Source organism: Carlito syrichta, unplaced genomic scaffold (assembly GCF_000164805.1).
Source record: "Carlito syrichta isolate Samal-C Ts95f unplaced genomic scaffold, Tarsius_syrichta-2.0.1 Scaffold311678, whole genome shotgun sequence".
In the NCBI taxonomy this organism is placed as follows: Eukaryota; Metazoa; Chordata; class Mammalia; order Primates; family Tarsiidae; genus Carlito; species Carlito syrichta.
The window spans coordinates 479,741-497,352 of record NW_007255774.1 but is presented as its reverse complement, the minus strand read 5'-3'; the positions used below and the strand labels follow the sequence as shown (position 1 = coordinate 497,352).

The 17,612-nt window shown below is 41.6% G+C and overlaps 1 protein-coding gene across 2 annotated transcripts; it reads left to right on the top strand.

The window, feature by feature from the left end:
• The first annotated feature begins 3,131 nt into the window (after positions 1–3,131).
• On the top strand, positions 3,132–15,089 carry CHIA (chitinase, acidic). 2 transcript variants are annotated; one of them, XM_008068926.1, is made up of 11 exons: positions 3,132–3,156; positions 4,609–4,638; positions 5,280–5,481; positions 8,661–8,717; positions 9,382–9,547; positions 11,864–11,988; positions 12,169–12,292; positions 12,588–12,773; positions 13,269–13,388; positions 13,476–13,617; positions 14,726–15,089. In XM_008068926.1, exons 1-11 carry the CDS (start codon positions 3,132–3,134, stop codon positions 14,986–14,988), a joined length of 1,440 nt encoding a protein of 479 aa, XP_008067117.1. In that variant the 3' UTR covers positions 14,989–15,089. The 2 variants fall into 2 exon arrangements, with proteins under 2 accessions (XP_008067117.1, XP_008067118.1); XM_008068927.1 differs by lacking the exons at positions 3,132–3,156; positions 4,609–4,638; positions 5,280–5,481; positions 9,382–9,547.
• The last annotated feature ends 2,523 nt before the right edge of the window (positions 15,090–17,612 follow it).

The window sequence follows — 17,612 nt, the reverse complement described above, 5'->3', positions numbered from 1 at the left end:
TAGTACAAAATTCAGGACAACTGGGTGCAGTGACCCAAGCCTGTAATCCCAGCACTTTGGGAGGTCGAGGCAAGAGAATTGCCTGAGCTCAGGGGTTCAAGACCAGCCTGGGCAACTTGGTGAGATCTCGTCTCTACAATAAATCAAAAAATAAACCAGGCGTGGTAGTGCACGCCTCTAGCTCCAGCTACTTGGAAGACTGAGCCAGAAGAATCACCTGAGTCCACCAGGTCAAGGCTGCGGTGGCTGTGAGCGTGCTGCTGCACTGCAGTCTGGGCGACAGAGTGAGACTCCGACTCAAAAAAAAAAAAAAAAAATCAGGACAGCACTTACTCCAGGGGAGTGAGGAACATTTAACTGGAAAGGAATATACAGGGTAATATTCAAAGATAATGCTAGTTTTTAAAGCTAAATGATGGGACAGGAGTTTTTGTTTTGATATATTTTTTAAAATGTGTATCTAAACTTATGTGTATAGTAGATTTTACTATAAAATTTAGAGAGACTAAAAATAATGCTGGCTTATTGAAAGAATTTAATGATATAAAAGGATATACATGTTAATAGTTTAAAACTTGATTTATTCTATGATTCTTATAATGGCAGTAATTCTTTCCAATAGCCAGCCAAATGCTTAGATGAGAGGCAAGTTTGATGGAGACTCGCCTGGAGCTCTTAAGAGGCTATAAAGAAGGAATGTTTCATCTGCAGATCACGTCATATAGTTAGAATCAGGAATGCCAAATTCAATAGGAAATATCTCACTAAATATACATAGTAGCTAGATCTGATTGTGCTAAATAGGATCAATCTGGAGCTACTGGCCTTGCTGTTTGTTTTGCAAATCCTTGCCTTTGATTTGACACGATTCTGGCTCTGTGGCCCAACTGTATTCTCCTGACTACCTTGGAAAAATGCTTCACCCAGTTCAGTCTGGACCACAAGCTGGCCTACTTGACACCAGGAGGCAGTGCAGTGCAAATATTAGAAAGTTTCCATTCTGGAGTCCGCTCGTCTCGGCACTGAATTCTGGATCTGGTACTTAATAGCTGATACATTTTCTCATCTGCAAAACTGATAGTCATCCTCTTTCTAGGTTAAACGACATAATGAAGTAGAGCCCTCTGATGAACATTTATTCACTCAGTTCTCACTCTTCATTATTTTAGAATTTCATTTTGGGACCAGTTGCAGTTAAAATGTAACTCCAAGTGCCCTGACCCTTTCCTGATCAAGGGTCTGGTGCTATACAACCATACGATTTCTCCCAGGCGCTAATTCTTGCTATATATGGGTAGAAAATAAAATTGGAGTTTACTTATCCTACACCCTCCACCCACTCCCCTTCCCCAAGAAAGACTTGATTTCTATCATATTAGAATCAGGTTCTATATTCTTATCTTTGATTTATGAGCTTCCTTGTATCTTTCAAATATACTGATTTGTGCTTATTAGGGTTGGTGTTGGTCTTTGCAAAATGAAAGCCTAAGTCATATACGTATCAAATAATCTCTGGCACATAGTAGGGACTTGTAGAACTTGTTGTTATTATTACGTTCATAATTGAAAATTTCCTTGGCACTTCTACCAGACTTTCTCTGGTCCTGAGAGTGGAAGCAAACACTTAAGATCACAGAAAGAACTAATACAATTTAGTTTCCAAGTATGATAAATGGATAAACCTGTCTGGACTCATGGTAGCTCTGCTAAGGTGCTGACATCCCATGATGGGCACCCATATTTCAGTCAACATATTCTAGGTATTGTCACAAGATGGTACCACATAAGTAGTACAGACAATATGTGCTGGAGTAATTCAGAGGAAGAGAGATCACTGGGATACAAAGAGAGGATATGAGCTGGACTTGGAAGAATTGCTGAGATTGAAATAGACAGTGAGGAGAAGGAGACATTGATTTCAAGCAAGACATTATAGGCAAGGAGTGGAGAGACAACATGAGCAAAGATAGGCAAGATGTGTTTGAGGACAAAGCATTTTGGCTAAAGCAGAAATTTATTATAGGATAATGGTAGTGGATAATGTTTGGAAAGGGTAGACTGGAATTAATATTGAACACCAAATTCTAGAAATAGTAATGTTGCAAATATTTTTATGAGGAAGCTCCTTTTTATTTTGAGTAGGAGTCTCACTCTGTTGCTCAGGCTGGAGTGCAGAGGCACACTCACGGCCACCACAGCCCCCTGACCACTGGTCTTAGGCAGTCCTTCTGCCTCAGCCTCCCAAGCAGCTGGAACTACAGGTGCGTGCCACCAAACCCAGCTAACTTGTTTATTTATTGTCAAGACCAGGTCTCGTCAAGTTGCCCAGCCTGATCTCGAACCCCTGGACTCAGGCAATCCTCTTGCCTCATTCTCCCAAAGTGCTGAGATTACAGGCATGAGCTACCACGCCCAGTGAGTCTCTTCTCAATAGCATCATCATCTCTATCCACCAGCACCATAAATGTTTACAGTGTTTCCTGGAGGTAATTTGAAACTATGGAACACTGGAGAGTTCTTGGTGACCTTCAGACATTCTGGGACCCACACATTCTTAGATAAAATTATCATATGATCATGACTTGAAGCCATTCCAAAGAACAGGTGTGAGCAGAATATTCAGAAAGTAGCACTAAAGAGGGAAAGTTTTTTAGGCACTGATTGTACAAGTTACATATAAAGGAACCCGCAAAGAAAAAAGACTTAAGATCAGCTAATAACTTCCAAGGGTTTTTATTATTTACTTTTCAATGAAGACATGCTTTTCACGCCAGGCACGAAATGTCCACAACATAAAACCTAACTACAGTATCTAATCAGATGTTTATCAGTCCTGGGAACTGCCAAAAAAGCTATTAAACTGGTGCTTTCCATAGGGATGGTCTCTACCACGCTATTAGGAGACATGACATTGTTCTCTCCTTATAGGACAAGGAAGGTGGCGGTGAGAGAGTGTGGGTTGGCGGTCCAGAGAGTAGTGTTTGCAGGAGAGAAGATCTGTTGATTTAGTTGATTCACTACATACACACTGGGATCAAATGCTCTCCATTTGGAAGCCCTCATGATAACCAGGAACTCAGAAGGTATAAAAACCCAATCTGGGCTCCGCCGCAGTAGTACTGAAGGCAACCATGGCAAAGCTTGTTCTCCTCACAGGTGGGTTTCTGACCTTACCTGGCCCTTTTCTCTCTCAGGATCTGACAGCCACGAAGTGGTCTTCACCCTACCTCTTTGTGCTTTTTCGTTCTTCTTGCATCATTTCAAATTTTCAGGAGAATCCTGTCATATACAAATCAGTCTGCCTCTTGTTCTCATAACCTCAAAGAATGCTGGTAATATTTCTACCTTCATTTACCCTTCAGGCATGGTCCTAAAAGGAAGGCTCTTTCTCTTCCAACGTTGTCTTGCTCTTTCACCTTTTGCTTGGTCATTCCTTTTTCTCCACTCATCTTCCTGCGCCACTTTATTTTGCTTGGTATGATGCTTATTTACATGCTTGTGTCCTTGCACTGGCTTTTTCAAGAGATAAAAATCAGAGGAACTGAGTTGGAGTTATACAAGTTGTCTTTGTTTTACTGTTTACAGGGTTACTTCTCTTTTATTCTCTATTATGCCACTGAGTTGATGATATACCATAAAAATGTCTCTGTTAGAAATACATTCATCCTGTCCAGATGCAGTGGCTCACATCTGTAATCACAGCACTTTGGGAGGCCATGGCGGAGTACAACCTAGGCAATAGACTGAGATCTCATCTCTAAAAACAAAAACAAAAAAATTAGCCAGGCATGGTAGTACATCATGTCTGTAGTCCTGGCTGCTCCAAAGGCTGAGGCAGGAGGATCTCCTGAGTCTGAGAGTTCAAGGCTGCAGTGAGCCATGATCTTGTGACTGCACTCCAGCCTGAGTGACAGAGTAAGACCCCAACTCAAAAAAAAAGAAATAAAGAAGTTTTATTCTTCAAAAAGTTTGATTCAGTAAGCTGTTTAGAGCCAGGTCATACCTAGAATTTATTAGTGGCTCTAAAGGTAGGGTTTACAAATTATTTAAAGCTTCAGACTTTTTCTAAATTAAACGTCGAGCACAATTTATAAAACAATCAGGGCAGAAGTGCTCTGGAGGAAACCAGGGAGAGACATCTGGAGTCTTACCTAGTTCTTCTCTCCTCCTGTAAGGGCTTCTGAGCACGGTTCCAAAAAAAACTTCCAAGGCCCCAGGAGATACTGAATTCTCTGATTTAGAAGACGTCTTGTCTGTTGGAAGGCTGTACTCATCCCAGCTCAGGGAGGTGAGGTATAGATGGAGGTACAGACATTGAGAGGAATTAGGTAATTTCAGTAAATTTATCTTGCATAGATTGTAGACTTCAGATTCTGCATCCAGTAATATTTATTTCTGACATGGAAGATGGAAGAGAAAGGCATGAAGGCCATTTTTGACCAAGGGGAAAAAGTAGATCATTGTCATATTCACTGAAATGCATAACCACTAAGATTCACTTGGGCTATAACAATCTGTGGCAAATAGGCAGGTACCCAGCACTTCAGAACTAGATTCTACAGGGTACAGACCATTGGTTCAAAGAACATGTTTTTTCTTTCTGTCTAGGTCTAACCCTTCTGCTGAATGCTCAGCTGGGTAAGTCATAGACTGTGCTTTACATTGACATCTTTCCCTACCGTAAATCTCAAATCTCTATAAATTATTCATAACTCAATTATCTGCTTAATATATATGTGAGTTTTAAATATTTCAGTATTGCTTTTATATATGTTGATAGATAGATAGATAGATACATAGATACATACATAGATGATAGATAGATAGATGATAGACTAGACTAGATAAATAGATAGATAGAGATAGATCAATGGAAACTGAGCTGCTATTTACTTCACAGACAGATGGGTTTGAATTTGGGGAACTCTGCTGTTTTGGATATACTGTCAGTACTATCTTCTTCAGCTTGACCCTCTGAGTTATAAACTTCTGTTCACTTGGCTTCATGGGACTATCAGGTATCTTTTCTTAGAAGGTTCCTAGGTTTATCCAAGATCCCAAAATGACTACGTCAAAGTTAAAAATAACCAACTCCAAGTCAATGACTAGGTCTGAGTTAGAATCTTTGGACTCATCTCAAGAGTGTCCATACCAATCACCTACAAACAGATATTAGGCATCTGAGGCACAGGAAGGTAAACAGAGGTAGGGCCAAAACTCTCAGCACATTTCCTTGGCTCCTGAATCAGGCCCTTTTCCTTCTTTCTTACTCCCCACAGGCTCTGCCTACGAGCTGACATGCTACTTCACCAACTGGGCCCAGTACCGGCCCGGCCTGGGGCGCTTCAAGCCTGATGACATCGACCCCTGCCTCTGTACTCACCTGATCTATGCCTTTGCTGGGATGCGGAACAACGAGATCGCCACCATCGAATGGAATGATGTGACTCTCTACCAAGCTTTCAATGGCCTCAAAAACAAGTAAGGGGAGAGCAGAGAAATTTAATTTGATATCTCCTGCTTCAGTACTTCTCAAACATTAATGCTTCTTAAAATGTAGTTCAGAATCAATGGATCTGAGGTGGGGACCAAGACTCTCTATTTTGTTTTTCTTCTTTAATTGACAAAAATTGTACATATTTATCATGTACAATATGATGTTTTGAAATGTCCATTGTGGAATGGCTCAATTGAACCATTAATATATGCATTACCACACATCCATAGCATTTTTTTCTGAGGAGAATGAGATAGAAATTCAGCAGGATTAGCTTCCTAGGATAAACAACAAGGCGAACTTTTCAAGGCTGGTGACTGAGACGGTTTCCCTAGAGAAGTAGATGGCCTCGTTTTCTGAGCTCCCACAGAGGAAAAACAGGATGCGGTTGAAAACTGGTTAGAGTCAGCTAAAACCAAGATAGCAACTAATTTGCCCTCTACCCAAGTTTGCCCCTTATTGTACACTCATTATAATACATTAACATGTTAAATGACACACTGTCCAGTTCCATGGCAGTTCTGACTCTACCCATTTATAGTAAACTGGGAGGAGCCCCAGTTCTTAGAAATCGCCAACTCTTTCCCAAGAAACTCATGAATATTCCACCCCTTGCATGATATGTAACCAAGAGATAGCTATTCAAATAAAAACCCAGAGATTTATATGACTTCTGTTCTTCCCATAGAGGGGCCTGTGAAGTAGCCTGCTCTCTGTCCATCTATAAACTTGCTTTCAGTAATCTATGGGGCTGCTTTGCTTACAGAGTAGGCTTCTTTCTGTTTCTCTTTTCTTTTAATAGACTTACTTTTGCTTTACTTTGTCAGTTCACTCTTGAATTATTTCCTGTGTGAAGCCAAGAACCACTGGGCTTCTTGGGCTGGATCCCAACTTTGGGGGGTCCCCCGTTCTGTGTCAAGAACACTTAAAATCTCTACTAACCCTTTTCAAAATGACAACACATTATTAACTATAGTGACCATGCCCTACAATAGATCTCTTGAACTTATTCCTCCTTTCTAAATGAAATTTTATATCCTTTGACCAACATTCCCCCAACCTTCAACCCCTAGTAACCACCATTGTACTCTTTACTTCTATGAGTTCAACTTTTTAAGATTCCATTTATAAATGAGATCATGCAGTAGTTGTCTTTCTGTGTCTGGTTGATTTCACTTAACATAATGTCCTCCAGGTATATCCATGTTGTTGCCGGTGACAAGATTGCCTGCTTTTTTAAGGCTGAATAGTATTTATGATGTACATACACTACATTATCATTATCATCATCTGTTGATGGGCTCTTGGGTAGATTCCACATCTTGGCTTTTGTGAATAGTGCTGCAATGAACATGGGCGTATGAATATTTCATTTCCTTTAGATATAAACCCAGCAGTGAAATTGCTAGGTCATATGGTAGTTCTATTTTTAATTTTTTGAGGAACCTCTATATTGTTTTCCATAATGGATTACTGATTTTACATTGCCACTGACAGTGTGCAAGAGTTCCCTTTTTTCCACGTCTCCTCCAGCACTTGGTACCTTTTGTCCTTTTGGTAATAGCAATTCTAACTGGAGTGAGTAATGTCTCATTATGGTTTTGATTCGTATTGGGCATTTTTTCGTATGCCTGTCAGCCACTTGCATGTCTTCTTTGAGAAATGTCTACTTAAATCCCTGATTATTTTTTTAGTTGGGTTATTTGTTTTCTCATGACTGAGTTCTGTAAGTTTCTTATATATTTTGGAAACTCACCCCTTATTAGACATACGGTTTAAAACTATTTTTTCTAAAAAAAAGTAAATGAAATAAAAATTATTCTCATTTCATAGGTTGTCTCTTAACTCTGCTGTTTTCTTTACTATGCAGAAGTTTTTTAGATTGATGCAATCCCATTTGTCTATTTTTGCTTTTGTTGCTGTACTTTCAGGGTCAATATCCAAAAAATCTTTGCCCTGACCAATGTCATGGAGTTTTTCCCCATGTTTTCTTTTAGTAGTTTTGGGTCTTACATTTAAGTCTTTAATCCACTTTGAGTTGATTTTTGTATATCATATGAGATAAGGATCTACTCTCATTCTTCTGCTTGTGGATAGGATGCTTCATATCTAACAAGGCTCCTGGCCCTCAGATGATGCTAAGCATCTGCTCCCAGGAACCACACTTAAAATGTAAAGAATAAAGACAGCACAGCACTTGCCAGCTCTAGTCGGTATTAAAAAAAATATTAGTTCTGTTACTTTCTTTCCCTGTCTTTTTTATGACCCAGGAAACTATAAGACCAGACATTTTAGTGACTCCCCTCAGGGAGCAGGAGGTAGATGATATTAAAAATTAGCTGTCATTGACCACCCAAATCAGAAAGTTTTTCTGTATTTTAATAGAGTTCTCTTTTGTGCAGAAACAAGCCAAACTCCGGTATCTTTTAATTAACAGATTTGTTCCGTTTAGTTGTATCTAAAAGAAGGAAAAACTACAGGTGATTGCTACCATCGATAATGGCACTATTATGAATGCAACTACGAGAATTTAAGCAATCAAGCCTAAGAGTAAATAAACTCCTACACAGCAGCGTTTCTTGAAGTGTGACTCATTGGCTACTTGTATCAAAATCACCTGGGGCACTTGGTAAAACTGCCAGTCCCTACCCCAATCCAGCTGAATCAGAATCTCGAGGGAAGGGGTGATAAACCTGGAATTTTAATGTTGTCCTCTCACAATCCTTGCACTTAATTCTTATGTAAACTGATGTATGAAAACCTCTAATCCAGAGAATGTGTGTAATTACAAGCCAATTAATTTACATTACTTGTCACAGAGGCTGAGAAAGTAATTACACTCTACATGAGCTATGTGTGCTTGTAAGTTATATGTATCAAAAATATTGCCAATACATTCTTTAAAAAAAAAAGAAAAGAAAAGAAAACAACACCAGTTTCACAGTTTAGATTTCCCTAAGAAACTCTGAATGCAGTTATGACAGGAACACAAAGAATTTTCATAAAGCAAGTTTTTAGTAGTAGAGAAGTATTGTTCTATAAAATAGCCCATCGTAACAAGGCAACACAGAAGTATCTGAGCAGGCCCAACACTAAAGAAATCTTATTTTAAAAAGAGAGACTTGTGAATTTTGAACTTAAAAAAAAATTCTTTGCTTTACAGGAACAGCCAGCTGAAAACTCTCCTGGCCATTGGAGGCTGGAACTTTGGGACTGCCCCGTAAGTCTTCTAGGGAGAGCCCGTTGTCCATTTGCCGCTGAAAACAAGTCAGCCCAGTGTGATCCCTGTCCCTTTAGACTTTACAATCGCAGACAGAGTATTAGGGATGTACATTAAACAAATACGCTAACTCAATAAATTGAGACATCAGAACCTCAATATTAATATATTTATTTCATATATTTAAATTTGGGTAGATATTCACAGACTACTCTCCACAGAAGTTTAGTTATTGAGGTTCCAAAACAACCTCTTTTAAAGTATTTCAAGAATACAAACTCTGAGGAGGGCATTATGGTGCATCTATCCATGCACCTCCTAGGAAAGGGAAAGAGAATGCAAATAAGCAAGATTTATTTGAAGTCACATAAACTTGGGGAACTAATTGCAGAAAGAACATCGTGAGTTGGGTTAGGCGAGTGTTCAAGGAAACAAGGAAAACTTGGGAGAAAGATCAGAGTTGGGGGGATAACAAAATCAAGGGAACGTTGAGATACCAGGGCTGGGAAGAGTAGTGATTATAACAGAAGAGCGGGAAACCAGGAGCATGTTTTAATCTCATCTGTGGGTCCTGGTGAAGGGCTCTGAGGCAGAAATTAAGAGCTTGATTTTACTCAATGTTGGGGACACCAAGGTCTCACCCCGCCTATTTGTGTCTCCCTAGTTTCACTGCCATGGTGTCCACTCCTGAGAACCGCCAGACCTTCATAGCCTCGGTCATCAAATTCCTGCGCCAGTATGAGTTTGACGGGCTGGACTTTGACTGGGAGTACCCAGGCTCTCGTGGGAGCACTCCTCAGGACAAGCATCTCTTCACTGTCCTGGTCCAGGTGAGGAAGAAAGTAACCTTCTTTTGTCCAAGAAGATCTAAAGGCTTTCTGTCCAAGGAGAAAACTGAACTTAGATTTAGAATTATAGAATCTTAGTATTACAAAGATTCTTAGCTGTCATACATTTCTCCAACAAACATTAAATGAAAACAACAACATGTGTGCTATATGCCAGGTACTACTCTACATGCTGCTTTAAGAACCATAACTCATTTCACACATCTACTCTATGATATAGGTACTATACATGTTATAACCTTTATTTTACATATGCGGAAACTAAGGTACAGAGAAGGTTTAAGTAACTTGCCTAAGATCATATAACTGGTAGGCATCATAACTACCCATGTAGTCTTGTCACAGAGACCACTGCTTCCAGCCATTACACTAGACTGCTCATTATTGCTGAGCAAATACTCTGTGCTATACACTGAGTTAGGTGTCAAGTTAAAAATAAGAGTAAGACACAATCCTTGGCTTTAAAGAACATACAGTCTGAGGTGGAAGACTGAAAACTAACAATTGTAAGACATTTTAATAAATGCCATGATAGAGGTCTGCAGAGTACAAAAATAATACAGAAAGAAGGACTGGTCATTTTCTTTGCTCTGGGATAGGATCAGAAAGCATTTCTAAGAGAAAGTGATGTTTGAGCTCAGACTTTAAAGAACCTTGCTTTAACAAATTGAGTGAGAATGGTGATGGCATAAATGGCACAGATATGTGTGAGCAAGTGAGTGATGGATTGTGAAGCTGCATGGGTGATGAGAATCAGATCCTGTGTGGACTTTTATGTTAAGGAACTTGGACTTTACCCTCAAGGCAACAAGGCAGCTTTGAAGGACTTGAAATAGTGGAGAACCGGCTTTAACCATGGAGGATAAACTAGGAGGTAAGAAGGCAGAGATAGGATTTGGAGGTTATTGCAATAAATCAAGCAAGAGATGAATTAGAGCCCCAACCAAGGCTCTAACACGAAGGGAGGAAGGGATGTATATGAGGGATATCAAGAGGATAGAATCATTAGGATTTGTAAGATACCTGGAAGTGGAAAAAAGAGAGGACTCCCAGGTTTCTGACTTGGAGAACTGGTTTGGTTGTGGTGCTATGAACTAAGATGGTAAATACTAGAAGAAGTGTAGCTTTGAAATAAGAAGAAGGACTGATTCGTTTTGCTTTGAACATGATGAACAAGAGGTATCTGTAAGACATCCTAAAGGAATGCCCCATAGGCATCTGATAAATGTCATTCTGGAGTTCAGGACAAAGAACTTGACTTGATATACTATACTGAAGTAATCAGTCAAAGGAGATAATTCAGAGGTCACCAAGGAAAAGTGAATGGAATAAGAAAAAACAAGGACCAAGAGTGCTTCTTAGATTTACTCTCTCCCAAGACATTATTTTCTATGCTACTGCATATACCAGATCATCAGTCAGTCTCTGAATTGTTAAGTAACACACTAGGTGAAAAGTCAATTTAATTATTTGTTGAACCACTCTCATGATCGGAAAGAACATCTCTATCCTTAGCCAAAACATGCCTCCAGGCATAATTTATAACTTCTAGTAATTAGTTCTAGTTCTGCCCACTGAAGAAACAGAGTAAGGCAGTACCTTTTGCAATATATAAGCTTAATATTTGAAGACAATTATAATGTCCTGCCTATAATTTCTCCTCTTCCATTTAAATATACTAGTTCCTTCAACGTGTAACCACGTGATGATTTTCAGAGCCACTCTTCACTAGAACATACTCTGGCATATCCCAAGAATGCAATAATAAGAACTGAGCCTGGTATAACAGATGAGATGAGAGTCACACAGAATACAGGTGGATTAACCTATAGCATTGGATGGGAATTTATCATCTGGCCGCTACCACTTTCCCTCCTGGCCAATTCAGCATTTCATCTGATGGGATGTCAGTCCTATAAAGTATTTAATCTGTTAAACACATGGAAGCAAGTTTCTATACTGGTAGATGTAAAGTACTGCAGCAAGTATAGCTTTAAAATGTAGGGATAAAAATGGAGTTCTGATGGTCATGTGGGACCTGGGTTCTGGGCATGACCTGGCTACTAACTTACTGTGGGACTTTGGTAAAATTTCCTAAACTTTATGCATATTAGAGAGCTATGACATTGACCAATAGTATCTGTACTATCTACTTTATTGGGATATTGAGAGCCTAAGCAAGACACAGTGTGTGAAAGCAATTTTAAAATGAAAGCGTTACACATACATATATTTATTAATATTTAAGGAACTGAGACCAGCTTCATAGATGCCCTATTATACCTTATTATTCTGTAGGAAATGCATGAAGCTTTTGAGCAGGAGGCCAAGCAGATCAACAAGCCCAGGCTGATGGTCACCGCCGCCGTAGCTGCTGGCATCTCCAACATCCAGTCTGGCTATGAGATCTCCCAGCTGTCCCAGTGAGTGATGCGCCTTATCCTCAAACTCCTGGAGGTGTCACTTAGGCAGACCAGACTTGTCCTTGTTCTTTTGTCTTACTGTCTAGGGACTCTGTTTAGGAGGCGTTGGAAGTGGTGTCTTTTGCCCGCACAGGTATGGGAAATGACCATCGGATAATTGAATCCTTTACCCGACCTCAGGTACCTAGACTACATCCATGTCATGACCTATGACCTCCATGGCTCCTGGGAGGGCTACACCGGAGAGAACAGCCCCCTCTACAAGTACCCAACTGACACCGGCAGCAATGCCTTCCTCAATGTGGTGAGTCCCTGCACATACATGCAAATGCAGACCAGAGAGGATGACATAAATCACATGAAGATTCGGAGACAAAATAAACATAAATTCTGCAAATGTCTCACTTAGACAATTGTCCTCTTAAAGCTGTTGATCATATCTCGTTAACTACAAGTTCATCTGAAGTTTTTTTTTAATGCTAACGAATCCATCTGTCATTAATATCATACAGTTTTGCCTGTTATAACAGGAAACTAACATAACTAAGCACTGAGCCATCACCTGCTTGGGACCTGTGGCTAACCCACTGCCATTGCAGGATTACGCCATGAACTACTGGAAGGACAACGGGGCCCCGGCTGAGAAGCTCATCGTTGGATTCCCTGCCTATGGACACACCTTCATCCTGAGTGACCCGTCCAACACTGGAATTGGTGCCCCTACCTCTGGCGCTGGTCCTGCTGGGCCCTACACCAGGCAGTCTGGGTTCTGGGCTTACTATGAGGTAGGAAGGTTGGGTTGAACAGTACTCTGTAAATTTCATGTGCTATGCCGAGTTGTCGCCTTAGGACTAGAATCCACTAAAATCTTGAATGTTCAGTCTGTCTACTACCTACCTGCTTTAAGCACGGAGTGTCACTCCAGCTCCTTAAAATGTTTAAATGCCCTGTTCATTTGCCTAATCCAAATGAAGAGTATTTAATAATGCACAGTATCCCTTCAGGCAATGGACCACCTTTTAAAGGTTATTTGCATTAACACAGAGAGAATAAAATAAATATACTTCTCGTACTACTGTGGGTTCCGAAAAATCAAGCACTAAGAGTAGGGACAGCATATGAGTATCTGAAAAGCAACTTGATCCTCTGTACTGCAAATAAAAAATCCATAACTCGAAAATTGAGGAAAACCCCAACTGGAGACATGAAAAAAAAAAATAGACATGGTTTTCTTCATGGGAGTAATATTTTAAAGACCTGAATCTCTTGGCTTTCTAAAGATCTGTACCTTCCTGAAAAATGGAGCCACTGAGGCATGGGATGCCCCCCAGGATGTGCCCTATGCCTATCAGGGCAACGAGTGGGTTGGCTATGACAACGTCAAGAGTTTCAATATCAAGGTAAGGTCAGCCCTTCAGACATGCTGAGGTCCCAGTCCGGAGTCCCAGGAAATCAAATGACTCCCGTTCTCCTCTCTCCTTAAACAGGCCCAGTGGCTTAAGCAGAACAACTTTGGAGGCGCCATGGTGTGGGCCATCGATCTGGATGACTTCACTGGCACTTTCTGCAACCAGGGCAAGTTTCCCCTGATCTCCACCCTGAAGAAGGCCCTCGGCCTGCAAAGTGCAAGTAAGTAGCAGCAAAGGGATACCCAGGTGCATGAACGTTCCTTCTCCAACTCAAAAGGTATCCCTGACATCTGCCCACCCCCATTGCCCAGGGATTCTCTTCCCATTTCACCTCACCTGCTCTTGCCCAGGTGAGAGAAAGGTCCTGCATCCTTCCTGCCCTTGAACTTTCATGTCAGGAATTTTGTGTTCTTAACAGTTTCCCCTAAGTCTTAATGGTGTGGAAGAGCCTCAAGAAAGTATGCTGACCTTCAATAAGCATCTACTTATCTAAAAATCTTTTATTCAAAGTCTCTCCCAGTCCACTTGGGGAACTTTAACAAGAAACCCTCACCCATGCTTACCTATCTCTAATATGTAATTCAGTGGACGTATTAACTTCTTGTTTCCAAGAGTTTATTTGTACACCACCACTGTGCCCGGACAGTACATGTTCTTTGAATGAATTTAGATAAAAGGGGAGAGCAACCTTTTTAAAATTAAAAGCCAGGCTATCTTGACACGATAGCCTTACCTAATTCCTGAATATGGAGCTACCTTCTGATCTCAGTTGCAGGGTCCAGGCGATCCTAGAAGAGTATTTTGCATACACTAAGTGCTTAGTAAATGTTTATTGTTGTTGTTTTCAGTCGGAGTCTCACTCCGTTGCCCAGGCTGGAGTGCAGTCACACACTCGCTCATGGCTACTGCAGCCTTGACCTGCTGGGCTCAGGTGATCCTTCTGCCTCAGTCTTCTAAGCGGCTGGAACCACAGGCATGCAACCACCCTGCCCAGCTAATTTTTTGATATACTGTAGAGACAAGATCTTGCCAAGTTGCCTCGGCCTCCCAAAGTGCTGAAATTACAGGTGTGAGCCTCTGTGCCCGGACAGTACATGTTCTTTGAATGAATTTAGATAGAAGGGGAGAGCAACCTTTTAAAAATTAAAAGCCAGGCTGTCTTGACACGATAGCCTTACCTAATTCCTGAATATGGACCTACCTTCTGATCTCAGTTGCAGGGTTCAGGGCTGCACCCCACCTCCAGATGTGCTCTTCACCTCTACCTAGGCCAAGCTTGGAGACCCTGTCAGGCCCACTAGCCAGCTCTGTGTGCTATATTGTTTCAGGTTGCACAGCCCCCGCTCAGCCCATTGAGCCAATAACTGCAGCTCCCAGCAGTGGCAGCGGAAGTGGCAGTGGGAGCGGGAGTGGCAGCCCTGGAGGCAGCACTGGAGGCAGTGGATTCTGTGCTGGCAAAGCCAACGGCCTCTATCCCGTGGCCAATAACAGAAACGCCTTCTGGCACTGCCTGAATGGAGTCACGTACCAGCAGAACTGCCAGGCCGGGCTTGTCTTCGACACCAGCTGTGACTGTTGCAACTGGGCATGAGCCTGACCTGATCTCCATTCCCGCGGCTTCTGCACAGTTTCCCTTGCTTAGGACATCTTGCCCCTACCTAAAGTTCTGCAATAAAATCAGCAGTCAAAGCACGAGTGTTCTCGGTTTTAAGTGATTTGGGCGGAAACCTTTTCTAGACATGAAAACACAGGCTATGGGTGGGGTGGAATGGCAGAGAAGAGTGTGAGGAAGTGATGAAACCGACAACCACAGCCTTCTGTCTGCCTGTGTCCATCTGCGTGAAGGAAAACGTAAGGAGGAGATGTCTGAAAGTTTGGTGCAGGGGTAGGATGAAGACATGGAGAGGCCAGGCCTGTAGCTTGGCGACTGTCCTCAGGAAGGAAATGAAGTGGTTCTGTGAGACTGCTGGGTATAGGCAGCGATGCTTGACTTGCTCAAGCAGTGGGAGGATGGGGCATTCTCTCCACTTCTGCTGAAGACCCACAGCTGATCCACCTCCTCTTGGATGGGCAGCTTTGGGAAGATCCGTGCAGTGGACTCCATGTAGAATGTCCACCTAGCCCACAGGCCAGCAGGAGCCCTTTCTCAGGAGACTAGCCCATCATTGAAATTGTAGTGGTGGCCAACAGCGGCTGTGCTTGTAAGCGTCATCTCCTTCCCTGGCTTGGCTGATGGCTGGGGCAGACATCGAACTCCAGAAGGTCAATCCAATCATCACCTTCCAGAATTTGCAACTGTCCGTCTGAGAGTGACTGAGTCTGTAACTTGTAAGCTCAGGAGCCATAGTGAGGGACTGAAAAGAAGGAGAAATTACTCTGGATGCAAAACAAGAAGACTAGAGCAGAGCTTCAAGAAAAGCAAGAAGCGAGACAGAGTGAGAACACGCACCAATGGACAACTTTCCAATTCTTGGTTCTAGTTTTTTCCTGAGACCCAAGTGCCTCTCTGCCTTTGGGTTCTGTGAAACACTCATAGACCTATAGAATTAATTCCTCTTTGCTGCTTAAACCGGCCCAAGCTTTTTCTTTTTACTTGCAAATGAAAGAAACCTAACTAATGTAATAAGAATATAATGACTTTCTTTTTTTAGTCAAATTCTCACTCTTTTACCCAGGCTGGAGTGCAGGGGCATGATCACGGCCACTGTAGACTTGACCTGCTGGGCTCAGGCGATCCTTCTGCCTCAGCTTTCCAAGTAGCTGGAACTACAGGCATGCGCCACCACACCTGGCTAGTTTTATGATTTATTGTAGAGATGAGGTCTTGCCATGTTGCTCATGCTGATCTTGAACCCCTGAGCTCAGGCAATTCTCTCACCTCTGTCTCCCAAAGTACTGGGATTACAGGTATGAACCATTACACCTGGCTATTGGCTCATATTTTTTTTCTGGCATGCTTACTATGTGTTAAACTATTCTAAGTATTTTATATGTATTTTTCTTATTTAGTTTTCCCAGCAACCTTATGAGGTACATTACATCAACTTCAGAAAACTGAAGCAGAGAGGAATTAGTTAACCTGCCCAATATCACAGAGCTAGCTGCAGAGCCAAAGACAAAACCAGTCATGCTGACCCCGTAACTCACAGCCTCATCTGTTGTTTTAATACTTTCCTTGACACAGATTATAGCGTGTCATGGGAGATGATAGCACTGGTGACAGTGATATAGCACACACTGCTCTCTGAGCAATCTCTTTCATTCATAAACTTAAAGCATTTGTTGATTATTATGTGCTAGTTGATATTCTAGGTACTGAAGACACAGTGGTAAATAAAAGACTCTACTCTCCCAGGTGGAATAAAGTGGTGTGTATATTGCATACTGTCAGTTGTCTACTCCCAGATTTGTCCATAGCCTGGGGGTACTACATCTTGTCAGATTAGCTTGTGGATGCAAATCCATCAACTCTTGTTCAATGTCAAGTTGTATCAGAGAGCTCAGTCTTCTTTTGGACTCAGTCTTCTTTTGAACTTCAACAGTCATCTCACAACTCCTTTGGTCAAACAAACTTTCATTTTAAGAAAAAAAAGACTCCACTCATGTAGATTTTATTTTGCTGATGAAAGTGTTAGACAATACATAACACATGAAGAAATACAGAAAATGAAACTGTGTTAGAAAGATACCAGAATAGATTACCTTCACTTGGGCAGTCCTGCTAGACTTTTCTGGGGAGGTCCCATAAGAGATGGGTCATGATAGTCAAAAAGAGCCAGTCATGTTGAGTTCTGGGAAAAGTGCATTTCAGGTAGAGGGTACAGCAAGTGCAAAGTTCTTGAGGTGGAAATGCATGTGGCGTGTTAGATAAAGGAAGACCAGTATGCCCATGAGGTGGTGAGCACAGAAAAGAAACCGGCAGGGGTCAGATCATGCAAGGTCTTGGAACATGGTTAGAAGTTTGTGTTTTATTGTAAGTGAGTTGGGAAGCCAATGGAAGGCAATAACAGGGATAGGATTTGTGGGCGGGATTTAAATGTAACATTGATGAGATGAGGCTGGGATCGGGTTAAAGAACACAGGAAGATAGAACTCATGGTGACTGTCACAAACAGACCAAGAATGACATGCCTTGAAGATCAAAGACGCCAAGTCATTGAAGTGGGGACTTTATTCTTCAATGAGCAGATAAAGGCAAAAGTCAGTAAAATTGGC